At 37.1% G+C, this 22,500-nt stretch overlaps 2 protein-coding genes across 6 annotated transcripts in view; one reads left to right on the top strand and one right to left on the bottom strand.

Annotated features, from left to right (window-relative positions):
• LOC137974461 (flagellar attachment zone protein 1-like) overlaps nucleotides 1-10,655 on the bottom strand; it is a 14,720-nt gene extending 4,065 nt beyond the window's left edge. For 2 of the 5 annotated variants that reach the window (XR_011117464.1, XM_068821467.1), the window contains exons 1-4: nucleotides 10,498-10,636; nucleotides 9,882-9,927; nucleotides 6,215-7,270; nucleotides 1-1,540 (exon numbers count right to left, since the gene is read on the bottom strand). The exon at nucleotides 1-1,540 is cut by the window's left edge and continues 319 nt beyond it. Coding sequence is in view for 4 of the 5 variants with exons in the window: in XM_068821467.1 (XP_068677568.1) it covers nucleotides 1-1,540; nucleotides 6,215-7,138 (2,464 nt within the window). In the remaining variant the exon portion in view is untranslated. Of the gene's footprint in view, nucleotides 1,541-6,214; nucleotides 7,271-8,109; nucleotides 8,406-9,881; nucleotides 9,928-10,491 lie in introns of those variants that run through there. The other 3 variants (XM_068821468.1, XM_068821469.1, XM_068821470.1) reach the window with 3 other exon arrangements.
• Nucleotides 10,656-12,380: 1,725 nt separating this feature from the next.
• Nucleotides 12,381-22,500, top strand: part of LOC137972678 (uncharacterized) — a 16,768-nt gene continuing 6,648 nt past the window's right edge. Inside the window, exons 1-4 of the mRNA XM_068819407.1 lie at nucleotides 12,381-12,474; nucleotides 12,877-13,010; nucleotides 13,141-13,296; nucleotides 16,929-17,805. Coding sequence (XP_068675508.1) covers nucleotides 12,381-12,474; nucleotides 12,877-13,010; nucleotides 13,141-13,296; nucleotides 16,929-17,805 — 1,261 coding nt within the window. The remainder of the gene's footprint in view (nucleotides 12,475-12,876; nucleotides 13,011-13,140; nucleotides 13,297-16,928; nucleotides 17,806-22,500) is intronic.

Raw genomic sequence — 22,500 nt, 5'->3', positions numbered from 1 at the left:
TGACATCGGAAATCAGCCCATTTGCTGTTATCCCGTGGGACGAAGAGTTATAGTCCATATTATGTCGTCTTCCTCCGTTGATTGTGATCCCATGGGACGAAGGGCTATACTCCCTGCTCTGCCTTTTCGTCCCGTCGTTTCGTGCTCGATCAGACGGCCGCGACAAATGTTCCAAATTCGCCTCATCACTCGAAATATTTTGCATTTGAACAATAACTGGAGACAGTCTTATCGGTGTCGTGGACCCGGGCGGAACTTCAAGTCCAAATTTCATGCGCATTTCAGCGTTCTCTTTCGTCAATTTTTCTACCTTTTTCTCTAAAGTCCTCTTGGTACGCGAAAGTTCTAATGACTTTTCCATCGCTAAGTCGTTCAAAACAGCAGAGGATTTCTGCAATTCTTCAACCGTTTTTTCTGCCTTTCGAGCGCTCTTTTCAAAAATCAATTTTGTTTGTTCTGATTCTCGTAAACTGCTCTTCGTTAGCTTCAATTCTTTCCGCATTTCATCGACAGTAATTCTCAAATTCTGTAGTTCAGAGCCTTTCGCTGAAAGAGCCTTTACCACAGAGTCCATCTCTTCGTCTTTGCTTTTTAGCTTTTCAGACATTTCTCGAATTTCATGTTGAAGATTTTCCCTCTCCTTGCTCTCTACTTCATTTTTTGTCGAAAACTCCTTCTTCTGTTTATCAAGGTTTATTTTCAACGTCTTTAATTCATCCGTTTTGACCGTTACATCGTGGTGTAAAGTTTCCAACTCTTTCTGAAGTTTCTCTGTTGTTTCTTCAACTTCCACGCACCGTTGCTTCATTGCGTCTTTCTCGGATTGCGTCTTTTTCAAGTTTTCATCTTTCTCGGAATTAGATTTCTTGGTAACTTCGAGTTTTTGTGCAAGATCATCGTGAAAAACCCTCAGACTCGAATAATGTTCTTTCAGCTCCTCGTTTTCGGACTTAACTTTCATTAGCTCTGAAACAACGCTCTCCAACTCTTGCACTTTGGATTCAAGTTTAGATTTGTCTTCTTTAAGTTCTTCGACATCATTCACCAATTTTCGTTTTTCATTGGCTGTCCTGGCGATTGTTTCCGAGAGCGCTTCACATTCACTTTTTAAGTTGTAAATTTCTTTCTTAAATGCCTCAACTTCGTCTGATCTTCCGGCTTCGCTGTCCTTATTACCTCCACTCTCTTTTTCCTTTTCTTTCTTGATCTTCTTCTTTTTCCCATTTTCACTTGAAGCCGCTCTTAGTTTTTCTTTCTCATCCCTTTCTTTCTTTAGTTCATGTTGTAAATTTTCAATTTCTGTTTCTGCTTTATCCAAAGACTCGTGAAGCGAAGAATTTTCCTTATTCAGTTTCTCTAGGGCGGATTTCAGTTGTTGGCCATTTTCCGAGGTTTTCTTTGCTGCAGCCTTTTCTTCTTGCTCTTGGTGTTGTAGTTTAATTTCTTTTTCCAATTGTTGAATCTTCTTGCTCAAAACACCGTTTTCCTTCTCCAACGTAGCGCACTTCCGTTGAGCTTTCGCAAATTCCTCTTTTGATTCCTGAAAAGTAAAATTGCATTGTTGAAAACAATTAAACAATTCATTATTCCATTATTCCTCGTTATTTCCGTTATTCTTATTCCATTATTCGTCTTCACCCCCCGACATTTTGATATGCATGTATATTCTCCACATTAGTTTGATAACTTACGAATGAAAGAAATGATCCTTGCAATTATCTGGACAATTTAAGCAATTGTCGTTTATAGAAACCTGAACCCTTCAGCTTGCTTCAACGGAATTCGAACCCATGATCTCTTCAATGCCGGTGCAATGCTATACCAACACTTGTTGAGGTCATGTGTTCCCGTGAAAGGACTGAAGGAATGAATGAAGGAAATGTTAATGTTTTTTTTTTCCAAGTGCGGGTTGTAGACGAGTTTGATAGAAGTGATCCTCGCAATTGTCTGGAAAATTTAAGCAATTGTCTCTTGTAGAAACCTGAAAATTCAGCTGGCTTCAATGGGATTCGAATGCGATTCGATTCGATTCGATTGCGATGCTGGTGCAATACTCTACCAACTGAGCTATGAAGATACTCAGTAGGAAAATGTTGAGCTTACATTTGTAGTTAAAATAGGCCAAAGAAGAGGCTTAAGTTGGCCTATACTCTGGCCATTGAGTTGGATTGCTGTTATCGTTGTGGGATGTTAAAGAATCCACACACTTCCCTCTAGGAGGAAAGAAGAGTGTCCCTGCGTTTTGGTGTGATTTCAGTAGCTGTTGTGGAAGCTCTGCTTTCAAGGCAAAGATAATGAAACAATTGCCTTTCCGGTCAAAAGGCTTAGGTTCAAATCACATTTGGAACACCTAACCAAAGTAAGAAAATGAACTTTATTTAAGTGTCGAGTCTTCTAGCACTGGCGCACTAATTGGGGACACTGTGAACTGAAATCAACAAATTAACGCAAATCAAATCAAATAATGGTTTTTGAGGAGACGGGAAAACCGGAGTACCAGGAGAAAAACCTCTCGGAGCAGAGTGGAGAACAAAAAACACAACCCACAAATGACGCGTCTGCGAATTGAACGCAGGCCACATTGGTAGGAAGCAAGTGCTGTCACCACTGCCCTACAACACAGTACAAAAACTCTGCAAACACTAATCAACTCGAAAAAACAATCGATAGAAAATTAACGGAATCAGAAAATAAAACAATGCTTTTAGTCAGTGGTGAGAAAATCATGTCTGGGCATTTTTATCCATGATGCAGTTCAAAGACGTAACATTCTGCACTCCCATCCAGTGTCTTCATCAGGATGTTCCAAAGATATCACAAGATCTTTTATTAGCTCACCCATAAGGGTGAAGAGGGCGACCCCTGGCACTGTGGTCTGTCCTTCTTTCACATTCAATCATGGTTGGGTGGGCGTGTGGGTAATATTTAGTAAATAAACTCCTTATGGCGGCTGGTAATAATGTCCGCGGCTGAAAGATCGTTCGAAAAATTTTATATGAATTTTTGAGGACAATCCATCAGCCGAGGGCATTATCAGCCAACATATCAGCAACCCAGAAAGGGGTTTATTTATTTTATAACCCTCCTGTTAATTTTCATATCGCGCAAAAAAAACCGCTTGTATAAGCCAGTGTTGAATGTGATGGCGATTCTTTGTATTTTTTTGATGCACTGTTCCAAATTTGACAAGAAAGAAAGCGTGTCAGTCTCAGAAGAGAAATTTAACCATTTTAATTGTCACTGCGAGTCGAAAACTCGAAAACAAGGCGCTCTTTTGCTTACTGAAAAAGAAATTTAATCCAACCATGAAAGACAGAATATGCAAAGGCTGGATGACAGTGTTTCCAAGTGCGGCTGGAATTTTTCTCCGAGTCCTTCGAAGGGTTGGGTTGGCTGAGTTATAAGGACTGACAGCGGGTGCAAGAGGCACCTTTACAGGCTGACGTCCAGTCTCACCCCAGAAAAAGAACTGTAAACAACCATGAGACTGGATGTGACATGCGCAGACAGTGAAGTAAAAACCCATTATCATTACCAATTGCTGAAAATGGAAAGAGTGCAGTCCCTAAAAGTAATTAGAATCTTTTCTTTAAATACATGTAAGGGCCCGATTACATGGCGATTTTCAGCCAGTGTTCCGAAAGAAATCCTCTTGAAATGAAAGTGGTGATTACATGGATAAGGTTTCAGCCAGGGATGAATTGCAGCCCCGGTCAGAAAATCCTTGCCCAGGTTCTGAAACCGGGCTAGGATTTTCAGCCCGGTGTCACAGCGGACTTCCAACCAAGAGGTGTTGCATCAAAACGTGCCACCTCCTTCGTGGAAGCCCCACCCATTCAAACTATTAAATGGAAGAAAAAGCAACGCTTTACGAAAAAACCACAGCGCGTGCTTTAAAGAACTTTAACTGAAGCTTAAGTCTGCCTTTTCGTTTTTTTCCCCTTATTAAAAGATAACACGACAATTCTGTGAATTCCAAGTGAGTTATTTACATTTATGTAAGCTTCTGTAAGAAAATTTCCATCTCCATACTTTTATACGAAATGCCGCCGCGAATGCTTTTAAACAACAAATTAACTGATCTAAGTCTTTGCCTCAAGTTTCCCCGATCCAAAATCTAGCTCTGTATCGATAAACAGTTGAGTAAATAAGCTGTAATATGGGGGGTCCAAATCCGCGAAGGGGGACGAAATCGGCTAGCAGATTTAGTCCCCCGGGGGTCCAAACCTAGAGGGTTCCAAATCCGCTAGGACACCGGCCAAACGTGCTGAAAAATTCACGTCATCGCTTTCATTTCTCATGCCGGGCTGAAAGAGGAACGTAAGCACGCGCATCGATTGTGTTTTCGCATCTCAGTAAATTTTCCCATGGAAATTTGCGATTTGCGCCCGCGCTGAAATCGAACATGTAATCGCAACAAAATTTCAGCCCAGTGGACAGAGCCAAATTTCAGCCCGGGATGAAACTCACCAAATTCACCATGTAATCAGGCCCTAAGACGAAATAGGTGTCAGGTATATCAGGCCATTGCTTGGCACATCAATTGCTGCTCCTACTCCTTTAAAGCATGACAATGCAGCCTGTTACCTGACATCTACATGTATTTAGCAAATTGGTGAGCATAATTGTATACATAAAACGACTCCTGCAATAGCTTTGAATCACCCCTGATGAAGAAACCAGACAGGAATGTCAAAATGTCAGGTCTTTGAATTGTAACTTTGTAAGCTGCATTGTTCATAATTCTCCAAACCACTGAGAAAAGCATCAAACTATTGTACATTTGCATGTACCTGGTATACCTAATGACATCAACTGAAGATTTTACCAGTTTATTGTCCTCATTGTACTCAGCGTGTCGTGCCAAACAAGCCAAGTTTGTGGCATTGAGACTCTTAGGCTGTTATATTAACCCTCTCGCCCGAAAGTGCTCCCAGTAAATAAGTAAAATTGTCTGGCATTAGAGTAACATCTATACAATGTAAGTGTCACTTTCTTTTGCAGCAAATATTAATTGTAGCATTCCATTCCACTATAATGAAATAATGATACATGTGCCCTATTACAAAACCAATGCTTTCCTGACCACACTTGGGATATTGTTGAGTAAACAAAACATTTCACAGAGTTCTCGTTTTTCTTCACATTTCAATGTAAAGTACAATGTACTTGCGTTGAATGCTCAACAGGGAAAAATGTTTTGTAGTACACGTACTGTAATTTCAAGAGGAAGTCTGTCTATTTTAACTCCACTCTTTTCACTTAATGGTCCAGCATTACTTGGTGTGATTTAGACCGACAAGTTTTCAGCAATGTGGATAAGGAAGTGTGCAAATGTGGCTTAATTAGTATGCAGCACCAGAGTTTTTGGCTTTCAGACTGTCAAATTAATTTTTGTGTTCTACATTCTAAGTGAGCCGCATTCACACACTGCATTCCAAAGCTATTGAGTAAATGACATCACTTCTCCTCATTCCTGCTCCCTGAGGGCTTATCTGTCACACCATTGAAGTAATGGTGGACCGTTAAATGAAGAAATTTCTGTCAAAATAAAATAACAGTTTTTCTAGTTTCTTGAAATGATTGCATAAAATCACACATTTCATGTATTCAGCACAAGACCTTTCAAAATGTGAAGAAAAAGAAGAAGTGACTTTTTTATTGTAGTAGCACTTTAAACTGTAAAGTGACCAATACACGATTGAATACAAATATTACTATTGTATAGTGGCTGTAAAGTTTTGGGGAAGCAGGGTTGACACACAGCCCTAACCTTCCACTAATGTGGCATCAGTTCATTTCCTTGACTCAATGTCATAGATGGATTGGGTTTTTTTTTTGTTTCTCTACTGTGCTCTCAGAGGTTTTTCTCTGGGTACTATGGAATCCTCCTCTCATCAAAATCCAGCCTTTAATGCTTAAATTTCATCTGAATTGTTTGGACTTAAAGCACCTGTACTCTGCTGGGTAAACTTGCTTGATAAACTTTCTACAAATTGCACTTGCAAATCTTTTTTGTCTTCGAAAACATTTACTCCAGCATATTTATTCCAAATTGCACTCAAAATCATGTGATTACCAACAGTACACTAACAAAACGTTTCTGGATACAATTTTACATGGATGCACTGTCATCACCATTATTTCATCAACCTCTACTTTATTTAATAAATTTTAGTGACATTAACTACAATTACCGTACTTTTTCTCTCACCTTCAGCATAAGATCATTTTGATTCTGATCTCTACTCTTTTTTAAACGTGTTTGTAAACTGTACAATTCTTCTTCAAGATCTTCTTGATCCAATTCAAGTTGTTCTTTCTCTGTGGTCAGTCTTTTGTTCTCGTTCTTCAACTCATCATTTTGTTTTTGAATTTCAGTCAGTTTTGCTTCAAAGGATTTCAATTTTTTTGCCATGTTCTCCTCAGACTCTTCAGCCATCTGAAGCAGTTTCTGCAAGTTAGAGTTCTCATCATGTAACAACTCTAGTTCTCGAGACATATCGGGAGGTAATTCTCCTTCCTCAACGTCCTTTACTTTAGTTTTGAGCTTTTCGTTCTCTGATGTCAAGCTATTTATCTCAGCTTTCAAAGCTAAAGTTTGTTCAGTGAGTTCCTCACCATTGCTGCCATTTTCGAAGCCAGTTGACCCACCTAACACATTTTTCAGTTGGTCAACTTGGTAACGTAGGCCATCACATTCCTCCTTTAAGACTCCTTTCTCATGCTCCAGTCCGGATGAATTCAGCACATGATTTTGAATTTCTGTGATTGTTTCTTCAATATCTTTTAACACACTATTTCTTTCCATTTCAACAGCAGTTCTTTCTTCTTCTAATTTACTTGTGTTAGAATAGTGATCCTCAATTTCTGCAAGACTGTTCTCAATTTCTTGGACTAGCCGGTCTTTCCTCACAACAAGTGGCAATCCTTCGAGGTCATCCACACCATTGCCAATCTCAAAAACATGCAATTTGTTGGAATTTGTCGACACACCTGAAGAGGAGTCTTCAAGAATGAGGCCAGTTTTTTTCTGTTTGATGGTATTGCTCAATGGAACCTTATGATTAAATGGTAAAATCTTCTTGGGCTTCAGAGCTTTCTTAAGGGCTAGAGAATCTAGCTTCTCTTTCGGCATACTAGTTGCACAAACTGGTTTATCATACGCAGGGTTTTCATCTGTCAATTTATACAGTGGTTCATCGGTTCAATTACTTGATTATGTCAAACTGTCCATGTGAATATTTTCAATCTTGAGTTACATACCAATCTGTGAATTGAAACAATTCATGAATACATGTGAGCAGCTCAAGTATCAATAATAAGGTTCTGTGCATTTAACAAGCCCTATCAGGTGTTGCAAGCCTCTTAACCCAAGCAAAGTTCCATTTCCCAGTTACATGAATATAACTCATGATCAAACTACAGTGTGGTGATGGACATAGGTCTATTCCTCATGTGACATGATAAACCACTTGGTAATTGCATTGAAAACAGGATTTAGCTATTCAGTTTGTGGCAACAAATGAGGATAGACCAACAAATGTTTCTCACAGCTCAGTTCTGAGGCAACTATACACTGTAACTATTTTCTTGCCTTTAACAAAACCTGTGTGGTACATAAAGAGTTAATGCTATCTTCCGTGAATTAAAAGTTTTTTATCCACTTTTAAGTCCAAAAACCCCCTTTTCTTTTCAAAAGATTGTTTACCAAGCACTGGCTTCATTTGAAGAAGGCTATCAATTTTGCTATGAAAACCAGCAGATACAGCCAGATCAATATTGACTTACTAGACTCTGGGTGTGCGTATGTATCTACTCTTACACTGTGAAAGGGCTAATGCTCAAAACATCAGTCAAAATTGTTATCTTTTCAACTAGGTTTTTGTGTAGCCAGTTCAGTTTGGAATGCAACACTAACAGTTTTTTGGCCCTCAGGCCGTCAAATCCATGTGTTAACATACAAGTTTTTGCTTTCACAAACATTACAGTTTACATTGCAACCAGGTTGACAATCAGACATCACTCGAATGCTGTACTCTGGTTTGAATAAGTTTGAATGTAGCTAAGAATTAGTTATGATTCAAAGACCCAACTGGCCGGCCATACCTGTCAGTCTGCAAAGAAAATGCAACAATTTGAAGAAACGCTTGCATGATAATCCTCGCAGATACATATGATCCCCGAAGTGTGATAATTTAAAGGCGTTGAAGATCTAGTTCTTCCAAATGCCCAGTCTGGCCGGTCAGTTCTGTCAAATGTTCAAATTGATTCAAACCAGAATACAAGTAGCATGATCATCCCCGCCATCAAACTGTGTCTGATATTCATGCTTTTATAGCATGCATTCCAACTCATGAACTGAAAAAAGTGCTACAATTTCTCCTTGATCCAACTCTCGTGGGGTTAGCTACAATCATAGACAAAAGTAGTTGGGAAGGTTATGTAAATGAACCACACCAAAGCTGTATTTGACAACCCGCTTCTGTTAAAGCACAAAAGAAATAGTTTCACCTTCTCTTATATAGCCCCCCTCCCTCCCATTCAATGTTGGAAGGTAACACAACAATTTCCCACTAAAATCATTCAGTTTTGTACAACATTGAATGAGGGGGGAGGGGACAGAAGCAATGAAGACGTCAAAAGTGCTAACCTTCCCAACGGTTTTGTCTATGATTGTAGCTAATTATGAAAGCAATGCTGTCAAGGAAACCTCCACTCCATAAAAACAAACCCAACACTTAGGCAAGTGGCATGTTTAGTGGACAAATTTTATGACATCAACAAATAATTATCTTACATGTACTGTACACAAAATAGCTCCAACAAAAGAAGGTTTCAGGAGACTATGATATGTAGATTGTTTTCAAAGAGAAGAGATCCTAATATTTCATTGCATTAGTTCACAGTCTTAATTAAGATATTGGAACTTGCCATTTTTTCTCGTGAAAATTACATAATATATATGGTTTGATATTAACAACTACATGACGTCCTTACATGTAATTTAGCCATTTTTGATATGAGTAGATATAATTCTTTTATGAAAACTACTATTTCCACAGATACTCCATGTCTACAGTGGAATACTGGAGAAGTTTAATTAGGGCCCTGGCAATGATGTTTACCCACAAAACATCAATAAATTAAACAACTATTTTCAATATAGATAAGAACCAGATGTTCAAGATAACAGCAAGAGAATTTCCCTGAATAAAAATATAATTACTCACTAAATAATATTGAATGTAAGAACTTATCTTCCGATTTATAATGATTACCCTCAGTGGTAAGGGCTAATAATCTAACAATTGTGAATAATTAAAGGTTTCTGAAGAACACTTTTAAGCAAATAACGAAATATTTATGCAAGGCTAATTTGTATATTCTCAAGAATGCACTCGAAATAAAACCTTGCTCTCCTGTCGCTTTAAGAGTGATAAAAAATAAAGGCGAAATAAATTATTTGTCCTTGAACACTTGAAATTAACACATATCGCTTGTTATAGCAGCCGCTAATTTCTTTTCAGGTCAGTTCTAACGAATGTGTCTGACTTCTGTAAAAGCACCCATTCAAATTAATTTGAGGTAAAGAAGTTGATGAGGTCGGCAAACGAATACAAATCCGCCGACATTCGTCCGGTTAAAAAAAATCAGTGAGAACTATAAGGTCCAATATATTTTGTCCCGTTGAGTAATTTTGACGTGTTCTCGATATAAAGTTGAAGCATATCGGCTTACATGTGAATATAAGACAGCTAAATGGATAAGAAGAAACGGTAGCAAATGCATAAATAAGCTTACTACAACTGTGTATCTGAGCATATGTAAAAGCAATCAGATTCAATCTATGTGCTCACAGATGATCTACGTAAACTTACTGTGTTTTTGCAGAAGGAAAGGCACACGCCGTTGCGATCCTTGAATCTTGTTAGAAAAAAGTGCGTCATAAAAGAAAGACAAAACGGAAGAGTTGAGAATTAAAATATGTTCGACAATATCGTTTCCCCTACGAAATTTCCTTGAATTGGTCGAAAACCGTCACGAATAAACATGTCCGTTGCATGCAAATTGTGCTATACCAACGCTGAAGGGGTTTCGCGTCGCAAAAATGACAGGAAGAATTTCCACCGATAAATAAAAAATCAGAAGTAAGTTGCTCTTTCTCCATCAGGGTTTCGTCTCAAAGTGCGTCGGAAAACTTACGAGGTTTTCTTTCTCTGCATGTGTCTCAAATCGGATATGACGAATTTGATCGTGAAGGACCTTTCGTCGACCATCATAACAACGGAAACGTCAAAAAAGAGGTGAGTTCGACAGAAAAAAACAAGAAGACACATGGTAATAAAGCCTTTATCAAAAAGACCTGGAGGCCTGACTTGAACAAGTTTTTCCAATAAACCTTCTTCCCCGAACATACAGATGATAAGCTTAATCTAAGATTTACATAGGATAACATGACCACAAAATCGTGTGATGTAGTTAACGTACATTCACCTTAAGTGCGACGATCTCAACCATCTGAGCTCTCTGGTGGAGGTAAACTGACTGTTTGAACTCTTTTAGGTCATTTTAGGTCTAAGACCGACAAAGAAAATTCCAGTACACAGCAACAAACTAAAATCATACGCAAATTGTCACGGATAAAAATCCGCACGAACTCCAACACTGATCTGTGTTTTGATTGGTTCGTGATGAGACCGATGAATTGTCATTGGTTATTTGCAAGATAATGTTCATTGATGAATCATTCAACCGAAGCGAGTCAGATCAGAGATAAAATAATTATGTTCTAAATCACATCAACAATTTTTTTCTTTTAAAACAATGAAACTATTGATCAGTGATTGATAAGCGTTCTCGTTAACTGTATGCATAAATATTTTTGAATGCTAGAACAAAATGCTTTTCTCTCAACTTCAGGGTCGGCCAGGGTTTTTGGGTACATGTATACGGTATACAGGGGCTTTTTAAGTAGGGTATACGATATATTGCAGCTTAAACACGGGTATTCGGTATATCACTTTCTTTGAATTTCAGGTATACAGTATACAATGGTTCCATTAATTTTGGGTATATTTGGATGAATTTTGGGGTATTTTGGCGAAATACTGGTATACCACTAAGACCGACCCTGCAACTTGCTCATGTGGTAATGTGTGAGAATCACGCGACGCTCTCTGATCTTCTGTGGACTCTCTTGTATTAATAGCCTGCGTAGCGAGTGTTTCCTTTTGGTTTTTGATCGCTAAAAAAGTCGATTTCCGAATTTCAGTTGCGTGCAAAATGGGGCGAGAGCAAAAGGAGAGAATGGAGGGGGAGTGGGGAAGAGGAAGTGGGGGCGGTTTCCTTCCTGCGCAACTAGTCCGGCAGCAAATGTCATGAAATAAAGTCCCGAGGGAATTTCGTGAAGAAAGCGAGCCAGTAGTCTAACTGTGTTAAGGGGACCCAAAATTACATGAAAAGTTTTGGTGGCAACTTTGGAACTCGCTCAGCCGGGATTTATGGGGGGTGGAAAATGTGACATCTGTATCCAAACATGGAAAAGAGGCTCAAACATAAAATTGTCCATATCACCACAATTATGCAAATCAACATTTCAAATTTGAAAGTGCAAAGAGGTTATTGGAGTCACGTGACCAAGCTAGCCCAAGCTCACACAAAAGCTGCACTGGAAAGGATTAACATGATTGACGAAAGTATTGTTGGATGCATGTCATCCGTGTAATCAAACACGTTTATATCGTAAGGGCTATCACGTGACCATGCTTGCATGAAAACGAGGCTGGCACAAAAGCTGCACTGGAGAGCATGGAACATTGCAAAGGACGAGGTATGAAGTATTTTTGGTAGATAACACCTGTGCATTCAACATGTTTATAGGGTTGGGGCTTTCAGATGAAAAGTCTACCATGAAAATGAAGCAAAAGTAATAAATGCTCTCAAAATCAAAGAAGCATGAAAAATAGGAGGAGGATTGGTTGGCATCACCATAAAATGAAGCTGCTCGGATGAAATTCTTACTGATAGCTCCAGAGCTCGCAAGCCTAGCTGAACAAGCAAAGAACATGGCGGGGGTTGTCTTCCAAGCCTCAAGGTCGTCATCATAACCTCACTACAGCTGTCTTAGCACGCGAAGAGAAAGGTGTAGCACAGTTAACAGCCACTATTGAAAGGTTCACGAATCTATTCTCTGATGCACAAACCGACCTGTTCAACCTATAGTTAGTGACCAAGGTGGTTATGCCAGAAACGGTAAAGAAAGATTTGTGTGAACAAAGTGAGATCGGCAGGAGACTGTTTGACTGTTTTGTAAAAGAACGAGTCCAGTCTGGTGAAGTCAACCTTTGGTCGCCCATGAGGATAAGAAAACTCTAAACATGGAAAACCAGTGCAAAGGTGGTAAAGGTGACTGCAGCAGACAAGATTGTGGAGCTTCACGAGGACAGGTCCCTTTTCTCGCGTATGATGATGGTGTGCAAGACTAGGCCAGAAGTCGATATAAAGTAAACCGTAGGCCAACACGAATTTTCGGTAGTCCCGCAATCATTGTTTGCTGCTGATGGTACAATGCTTCACTGTTCATCCAAGAGTAATCTATTGAACATTCTAGAGAAGCTGAATGACAACAGAAACAACAGCAGAGTAGCTAGTCCAAATGAAGATCAAGTGCATGCAAAGTTGCAATTGTAGATGGGATGGCATAATTTCAGTCACTTATCCATTATCGCTGCCCTTGCAGAACTTGGGAAAGCTGCTCATCCGAATAAGATAAGATTGTCGCAGTCATTGAGAAGTTTGTCTGTCTTTATATCAACCGAGAACAACAATATATCAATAACGACTGTTAAAGAGCTATGATGGTTCTTTTTCAAGAAAAAGCAAGCAGAATCAGACAGGCTGCCACCAACGCGGGCCACATTGCACCAGGCAATCCTGAGAGCGCATTACCAGTTGATGGTCTGGAACAGCGACAGAATAACAAACCCAGCGCTTCCATCACCGCAGTAGTATGGATGGCAAATGGACCAAGATGAATGGGTACCCGTCATGACAAACCTGCCACCAGCCCCTGAACCGATACTTCAACTTGTAAAGTGTGGATGCTGAAAAGAAAGGTGTTCTGTTAACCGTTGTCAGTGCCACAAGGCTAGTTTAAACTGCACAGACCCCTGCACCTGCCCCGACAATGGAAAGACCTGTGATAACGATGTTCAGGAGGAAGATGTTCTCTACTCAGATGAAAAGGACATTTCAGATGATGATGGCGACTGGATTATAATCCAAATGAACATTGTAAATCATTGTATACACACGAGTGAGCCACATGGACAATCAGGAATAGTGTTTATAACTAATAACCATGCTCAGATAGTAGTATAGGGGTACGCAGCGGACTGTTTGTATGCTAATGAGGTGGTTGAATAATATGCTAATGAGCGTGAATAATATGCTTATGAGGACACCGGATATCTTGGCGCCTTTTTTATCCCGGAAGTCGGACAAGAAATTCAAGAGGAAAGTGGAAGATAAAAAAGGCCAACTTTACCCTTAGATCGGTTGTTTATAAAGATAAACACTCTGAAGTAGTCAAAAACAGTTTCGTTAATTTCATAAATCCTTTATTGATTATGGTTGAGATGAAGAAGAAAAAGGTAATAATATGCTTTTTATCCTGGAAGTCGGACAAGAAATCCAAACGGAAACTGGAAGATTAAACTTACAAGTTTCCTCTTGGACTTGTTGCTTTTAAAAAGACTTCCTTCATTATATTTTTAAAGATCTCAGTTCCATAGAATCAGTCTTCATGTTCCATGTCCGCTTGTTTGGACGACCAGTAGGATAAATGCGAAATAACATCATTGATCTTTAAGGTTAAAATAAAATCCAGTCATTCAGTCGAACAAGGAGTTCAAGAAGAAGCTGCGAACATTAAATTTACATTTAAAAAGACTTCTTTTATTTGAAAAATAGTTTTATTGATGGACTCAGTGTTAATCACGTTCCCATTTTCCATGCTCACTTGCTAGGGTGACCAGTAGGTACAATCATGGTTCATTTGGTCTAATCATCGATCAGAAGTTGAACAAGCCATCCCAAAGAAAAACTGAAAGATAAACGTCCAAGGTTTTCTGTTGGACGTTTTGTGGTGTTTTAAACTCCCTTAATTTTTATTCGTTATAAAATTAATTTGTATTTGTTCCTTGTCTTCGACTTCATAATCAGTTATTGCAGTCGGAGGCGGGGACCAATTACAAATATGCGTGTTTTTTGAAGAGATTAATACAGACCAAAAGTAAAAGTCATACCAATAAAAAGTACCGACTTTTACTTGCCTATATTATTTTCTTTTATTGTCTCTCATTGCGCGTGTGGTATCCTCACGTTCCATGCCTACTTGCAAAGGTTACCATAGGACTACCATAGATCAAATCATTGAGAATAAAATAAAAAAGGGTCTCATTGCTTGCTCCAGGTGTTGTCTGCATTTTCCATGCCTACTTGCAATGGTGACCAGTGGGATTTGACAATGTGAATGTAATGAGAAAAAATTGGGTATAGAGAAACATTCACAGTAGTGTTAGGCCTCACTCGACCTTGTAATCATTACTATTGCTTTTTTCCTTCACTGATCTTATATGAAAGATACCCACTTGCTAGGGTTACCATAGGAGTAGAGGCAGCCGGTTAAAATCATCATTCCATTTTGTTTTTAAAAGTATTAAACTAGAATAAGAGGAATCTGTTCAACTGCAGGTTTAAAAGCTATAGTTCAACAGCTTCCCCATATTCAAGATAATCCGTCGTCTCTCAAAGTGTAATTTAAAACGTTATTTAAGATTAGATTACCTTACTCATGAGATTAGGGAAAAAGACAATTGCAAAAGAAGTAGGGGACAAGATAAAATACTTGTGCCCTCATTCTTTCGTGATCGTCGTTCCGTAAAGATGGGTGCTGTTACAAAAACATCATTATCTTCAATTATTAAAAACTCATATATTTTTGGTACTGTAAAGAAAAGCACATTTATTCGTAATGGAAGGTCTGCGTAATGCGTTTATTTCCAGCGGTGTAAAAATCAATTTTGATTCTATAAATATGAAGTCAATTACTTTGTTTAATGAAGGAAAATATATCAATAAAAACGACACAATCCATCTAAATTATGAAGATTTGGGCAGTGGTAATTTTAGATCATATCAAATAAGATTTCGATTTACTGCACTACCTACAAAGTTGGTTATTAATAGGGTTGTAAACATTTTATCAATTAATCTAAGGAACGCTGTAGATATTGAATTTAAACTCGTTCATCAAGTAGTTGACGTGTAAATAATAATGTAATAATAAATAATAAATAATGCCTTACATTTTAGATGAAAATGGTGATTATGCTGTTGATAATAATAAAACCAAGCTACTCATCAACGATAATGGTCATCTTATTAAAGATGGTATAAATAATAACCACTTTATCAGTAAAAGCCAGCTTGATGCAGCTATTACTGATCTCCAGCAACAAATAACATTGTTACAAAATCAGATAAGAAATAGTGGAAACATAATATTTGCATAATTTATATACACAATATGAGTGAAAAAATATTTAATTTCAATCATATAAGCAAAAATCTATCAGATTAAAAAATTAAAGAAATAAATGATTTGTATAAACATTATCACAACAAATTTTGGTGTTATAAGAAATCATTTCAATATTACCAAAAAATGCATCTATCTACCAATCTTGGTTCAGCTGGATTAGTAGTTATTGGTACAATAGCAGGCCGTATTACTCTTAATCCTATAATTTTAGGAGCTGTTTCAGGAGCCGGTGTTCTTTTACAAACATATGCTACTGCAAAAAAGTATGATACAAAATTAGAAAATTGCAGATTTGCATCTGCTAGTTATTTTGATATATTATCAGAAATTAGAAATAGTTTAAGAAGCGGTGTATTTAATGAATCAATCTTTTTTAACAAATGTTCTATCATTAGCTATCATAGAAAATATTATAATTGATAATTGTCCAACTATTCCAGACAAAATAATGAAAAAATATAACAATAAATTTACTTAAGTTTGTTGCCAATTAATGATTGAATTTTGTTCCAATACCCCTCATAATATTTTAGAGTCTTGGTAGATTTACTAATCGGTATTACATGGGGTAAATCCCACATCTTAAAAAGCTTGTGTATTATAAATTTGATTGATATTATCCTTCTTCTATCTTGGTTAACTTGAGTAAAACTGTGTTTATTTGATCAAATGTCTTGCAAGCACGGTTTATTATTGCTCTTGATATTTGTAATCTGTTTTTGAGGTCTATATCTAATAATACATTCTGAACATGATATTTTCTGATATAAACTGATTTTTTTCTTATCTTATACATATTTTCGTAAAAATCGATGTAATTATCTTTAAAAATTTCATAACCAATTTCACCACAGTTAATACATAGTAAACGACCGTTAGCTTCAGTTATATCAGGTTGTTCACAACAATCACTTTTTTTGGTTGTATAATAACCAGATATTTGATGTTCGCAAAATGGACAATTTATATCATTTTGACTTAATTAATTATGTAGTTCTAAGCAATTCATGTATATTATTATATCATATAATATAATGACAAATAATGTTGAATATGAAGAAGCTTTATATGAACGATTCAAATCAATATTAACATATTACAAAAAAGAATTTTTCAAAAATGTTTTAATTGGTGAGATAATGAAAGATCATTTAATTTTTATTTGCATTCAAAAATATTTACATGTTTTTCCTTTCTATCAATGGAAAATTGAAAATAAAGATTTGTATTTTAAAATATTCCATTCAGTGTTAACAAGAGTTCAGAGGCAGATGAAACATCGGGCATTTTGCTGAGAGTGTTGTCGACATATCGCTTGTAGAAAGCAGGCAAGAAAGCCTGCTTTCCCGATGTTTCATCTGCCTCTGAATTCTTGTTAACATTGTATGGAATACACCCCTCACTCAGCTTCACAATGGAACTCGAAGACAACAGCAAGCTTCCCTTTCTTGGCATGGTGATCATCAGAAATGGTCCACGACTAGAGACGAAGGTCTACGTGCAACCAACCGATACTGGGCTTTTATTGCATTATCAAAGCCATGTTGACGTCAACTATAAACACTCTCTCCTGAAGACAATGTTAAACCGTGCTTTCAAACTCTCATCGAATTGGCAGTTTTTCCATCAAGAATGCGAACGTCTCAAAATAGTTTTTGCTCGCCTGCGTTATCCTGAAACCCTCATAGAGAACACCATCAGAAATTTTATCGAAATGAGAGTTACTGAGAATATGTGTTCTAAACAGCAAGTATCCGATGAACAAGATGCCCCCATCAGAATTGTGCTACCGTTCAAAGACCAGAAATCGGCAAATGTGGTAAGACACCAACTCAGCGATCTTAGTCGAAAGATTAATGCCGTCGTCCAGCCTGTTTATGTAAGCAGAAAGATCAAAGGAAATTTCAAGCCGAAGGAACACAAACCTCCAATTGTAAACCAACAAAACGTTGTTTATTATTACAAGTGTGGTCTGTGTGATGCAGACTATGTCGGCTTCACGAGTCGACACCTACATCAACGTGTGGAGGAACATAAGCGATCAACAATCGGCTACCACGTAAAGGACGAGCATGGAGGGGATCCGGATTCCATTGGAAACAACTTTGAGATTTTAAAGAAATGTCAGAGTAAACTTGCCTGCTTGATTTTTGAAATGTTCTTTATTCGCAAACTTAAACCAAATTTGAACCAACAGAGTGACTCGATACGCGCGAAGTTATTTACTTAGCGTTTCTTCATGCGGCAATTTTTTACTCTTTTGTGTGTGTGTATTGTTTCTATGTAAATATTTTAGAGTTTTGGTCAGTATCTTATTAGCATTTTTGGAATCGGTTTTGTAATCGGTAATTTTTACTGTTCAACTTGAAAATGACCGTCGAACGGTCGAAACGTCGTTGTTTTTTAACGTTAACTTTTATAGTGAAATCCGTTTCAAAAAACTTGTTAATCCAAATTATCCACGGTTAAATTTTATAAAAAATATATAGATTTAATTTTATCTGCATAATTTGTTAGTTGAATCCGCAGTTGTATTTTTTGGTTGAACTAATTAATTGAATCCGCAGTTGTATTTTAATCAGTTATTCAATTATAATATAAAGCAACCAATAAGAATAAAAATAATTATAATGATTTTCAAACATATTTAAATCAATACATTTATGAAAATCATTAAGAAATAGATTTAAAATTATATATAATTCTTTGACTGTATAATTAACCAATTTTGTTTTCTTTGAAAAAAACAATTGATATCATCATTATCAACGTTATGAATCCATAAATTTGACAAAGTTGATAAAAATGACATTTTTAAAAAAATATTTGATGGTTCACTAATACTATAATTAAATTTTACTCGATCTGAAAAGGCATCAAAAAACATTTTAAATCTAAAATAAACAGCATCAATATATTTATAATTATCAGAGTTCATTATATCAACACACAAAAAAAATCTAATAGATAATATGCTAATGCAAAACAATAGTGAATATTTTTATTGTTTATTTCAAAGATTTGATCAAATACTGAATTATTTTTTCCAAAAATATGAATATGATAATATTCATGATAGTATGAAATATCATTCTTTATTATTTAAGATAGAAACAGTTTATGGCTTTTATAAATTTGATTTGAAATGCATTGAAAATATAATTTTTTTTAAAAAAATGATTTTTGTTTTAGTTTCGAAAAATGTATTGATACATATTTTTTGAAAACAAATATTCAATGAAATTCACACATCCTGATTGGCGAACCATTCGTAAAAAACTTTGTTAGGTGGCCACGGTAAGGCACGTCGCACTGTAAGAAGGTGTAAACAAGTGCTGATTTCAGTATATCGCCAAAACAGTCTTGAAATGGCTTATCAATCGAAACAAAACGGAATTGATCAACATATTTGAGGTAGGGAAAGTTTATTGCAAGAAAAAGACTCTTTTCAACTTAACTTAGCTTTTAACTCTTTTCACTATTAACCTCTCTTAATGCATAAGGCGCTTGTGGATAGACAAGAAAAAGAAAACTACAAAGATGCGATGGGCCTCAGTATACAATGAATCAGTGCAGGAAACTCTGTGGACCAAATCCACAGGCAGTCAGAAAAATTCTACCATCATGCTTCTAATTTAACTTGAGACAAAACCAAAGCAAACAACAGACAAAGCCAAAAAATCTGTCAGAATGTTAAGTAAACAAAACGCCTATAGGGGCGTGTCCGTGGGATGCACAAACAGTTAACATATATTGTCCAGTTACAGTGAATTACAACAACGGGTGAAGTTTGGAAAATGCCGAGAGATTTCCAGAAAGATAAATCTGTAATTTAACTAGAAGTTATTTATTTTAAAAACAATTGCTAACCCTTTGAGACCAGAGGGGACTAACATACGATTTGACTGCTAAGATTGCTAGAGTTAAACAAACTCTTTAGAATGGGCATACTTATCTTGACTGAGTTCGTGCATTTTACTATCTTGCTGCCATAAACAATACTTATTATTGTCATCGTCCGCTCAAAACTTTGTTTGTCATATCGCTTATTTGATGATAATGTCAATTAAAAGCATTAACCATTAACATGAAACTGATACATCATTTCATTTCACACAATCAGTACATCCAGAATAGTAAATCCGTATACGCCCCCAGGTGTCTTGTTCTAAATTTAAGCACGAGGCTACGCTTTGCCTACAATTTGTTCGAAGGATTTTTAGCTGACTTCCTTTACGTTCACCGTATTTCAGTGCGTATTTTTTATGTCATAATATCTTGGTAAATATCCAGTTTCAATTCACTAGTCTGAAGTCTACAGTCCACATTCCGTGACCCAATGATAGGGTTAAGTGCGATCGTGGATATTTGTTTACATTTAAAACTGTTGTTAACGCCATTGATTCCAATCAAAAACAGAAAACAGATGCTTTGCAAGTCTTTACGATGATATTTAATTTAGAATACTTTTTCTTAACAATACTGGAAAAGTTATAAAATTACGATATCTGTTACTGAGTCATGCGATAACCGGATATTTCATTATGTGCAACGAAAACACAATAAAATCGTTTCCGGTCACGCACACAATTCTTTAATACATATTTTCCTCATTTATCTGTCACGTGGTTTAGTGGTTATCGCGATTCACTCTGAAGGAAGAGGTAGCGTGTTTGAATCCTCGACTTCCTCTCGGTTTTTATTGACTGATATTCACTGAGCTTGAGGTGAATAATTGTTTTAGTATAATTACATAGGTGATTATTTGAAAAATATGCATTTTCTTTAAAACATATCATTTCTTGGGCTGTCACCTCGACAAAACGGCTTGCGGCCATTTTGAAAAACCGTTTAAGTGATTATCGCGTAATAATCACCTCATCGACAACCAATCAGCGCAGATAATTTTTTGAATAACCACCCATGTAATTATACTAATGTTTGTTATGCAAAGAGATGCATTAAGAGCCTGGACAAACGCTTGGAACATCTTGCAACATTGCTGAATATGTTGCAACATGTGCTCAACGGGCTGGCCAAACGCACGCAACATTTTCAACACTTTCAACGCAACATGTCGATATTTATGTGCCCCAGGATGTTTATGTTGCGTGAAAGAGGCCAAACAAGTACAACATCATTCAACATCCCGGTAAAATGTTGCACGGAAAACTTGACCGTTTTCAAATTTAATCCAACATCACCCAAAATGTTGCAACATATCGCAACAGAGTGCAAACGTATCCAACATGTTGTGCTCAACAACGTTGCAAGATGGTGCCTTGAAATGTTGCGAGCGTTTGGCCAGGCCTTAATTTAAGAGACCACTGACACATAACAGGAAGTAAATGTTTCATAGCTTTTATCATAAACGTAGTTCTTAAATTCTATTATATATTTTAGGCTTTGACCTGTAACTCTTTTAGATACAGGGCCCCTATGGAGACCAGCCTCAGAGCTGAAAGGGGCTACCCTGTTCAAATAGAGTATCAAGTATTTATGAGTCAATGGCCGTTTTTATACTAGAGACGCATAATTCGTCTGGGACGAACTTGGGCAAACATTTTTTCTGCGTCTGTTAAATTCGTCTAGTATAAAGACGGCCACAAGACGCATTATACGTCTGGACGAAGAATCTATTTAGTGCGTCTTCGAAGACGCACTAAACTGGAAAGTTCGTCCAGACGCATTATGCGTCCGAGTGTCCGTCTTTATACTAGACGGATTTAGCAGACGCAGAAAAAATGTTTGCCCAAGTTCGTCCAAGACGAATTATGCGTCTCATATAGTTCGTCCCGTCTTTACACTGGACGGATAACATGAGAGACGCATAATTCGTCTGGACGGATTATGCGTCTCTAGTATAAAAACGGCCAATGAGTCAATGAGTCATGAGTAGATGAGTCAGTGAGTTAGTGCAGTTACCCTAACCCATAAATGAAAGCTAAAATTTCAGAGAGTGTTCAGGCCTATTTACTGAAACGAGAGCTTAGGCTTAATCAATAAATTATTGCTATATTGACTGTGAGTCTCATTGACTCATGACTCATGACGCATTGACCATTTGACTCATAAATCATGGGACTTCGTTCAAATAAAATTTTACTTACTTACTAGGTAAGTAAACCACAGGGAAGCAGCTGCACAATCTCAATTAATTTTATGCAATCAACGCAAGAACTGAATATAGAAAATGCCAGTGCCATTTCACAATTTGAAAGGTTATGACTTCCACCACCTAATCCAAGTAATATCAAAATTCATTGAAAAAGTGAAAGTACTCGCAACAAACATGGTGAAATACTTACACAAGGCGCAACTTAACTATAGTTGTACGAAGAATTCAACATGGAGGACCCAGGTAGAGGAATGGCCGGTTTACAAACGTTGCAGCTTTAGCGCCCCTATACCACCGTCTTTGTGCTTGTAGTCCTCTGGACGTATGTTAATTTGGTCGGTGTCAGGGAGTAGTAGAAATGCGTAGATTTTATCCGGTGGACACAGTAGAATATGCAATGGCTTCGAAAGTCACTGTAACACGAATGGCGTTTTAGTGGATGTTTAAACAAAATATACCCATATGGATCTTCAAAGCGACGAGTAATGGTCTTCGACAACAATTGCATCTTTCTCACAAAGTGAACTTTGTTTCTTATGTTATTTGGCCGACTGTGGTGTTATGTACAACGCTGAAACCAAATGGCAAATTCTGTATGGGTTTAAAAGGAATCGAACGCCTTGAATGCATCACAGTGTTTACTGAAGCCGCATCTCAGTTGTTTAGAAATTTACATTTATTTTGTATTCAACTCTGCACAGTCTTCAGGTAAAAGAGAAAATTGGAAATGTGACAGTGAACAATTATTTGAAAGAAAGCTTGTTGTCTATATTGT

The sequence above is a fragment of the Montipora foliosa genome, chromosome 10 (assembly GCF_036669935.1).
Source record: "Montipora foliosa isolate CH-2021 chromosome 10, ASM3666993v2, whole genome shotgun sequence".
Taxonomy (NCBI): domain Eukaryota; kingdom Metazoa; phylum Cnidaria; class Anthozoa; order Scleractinia; family Acroporidae; genus Montipora; species Montipora foliosa.
This window is presented reverse-complemented; position numbering and strand designations above follow the sequence as displayed.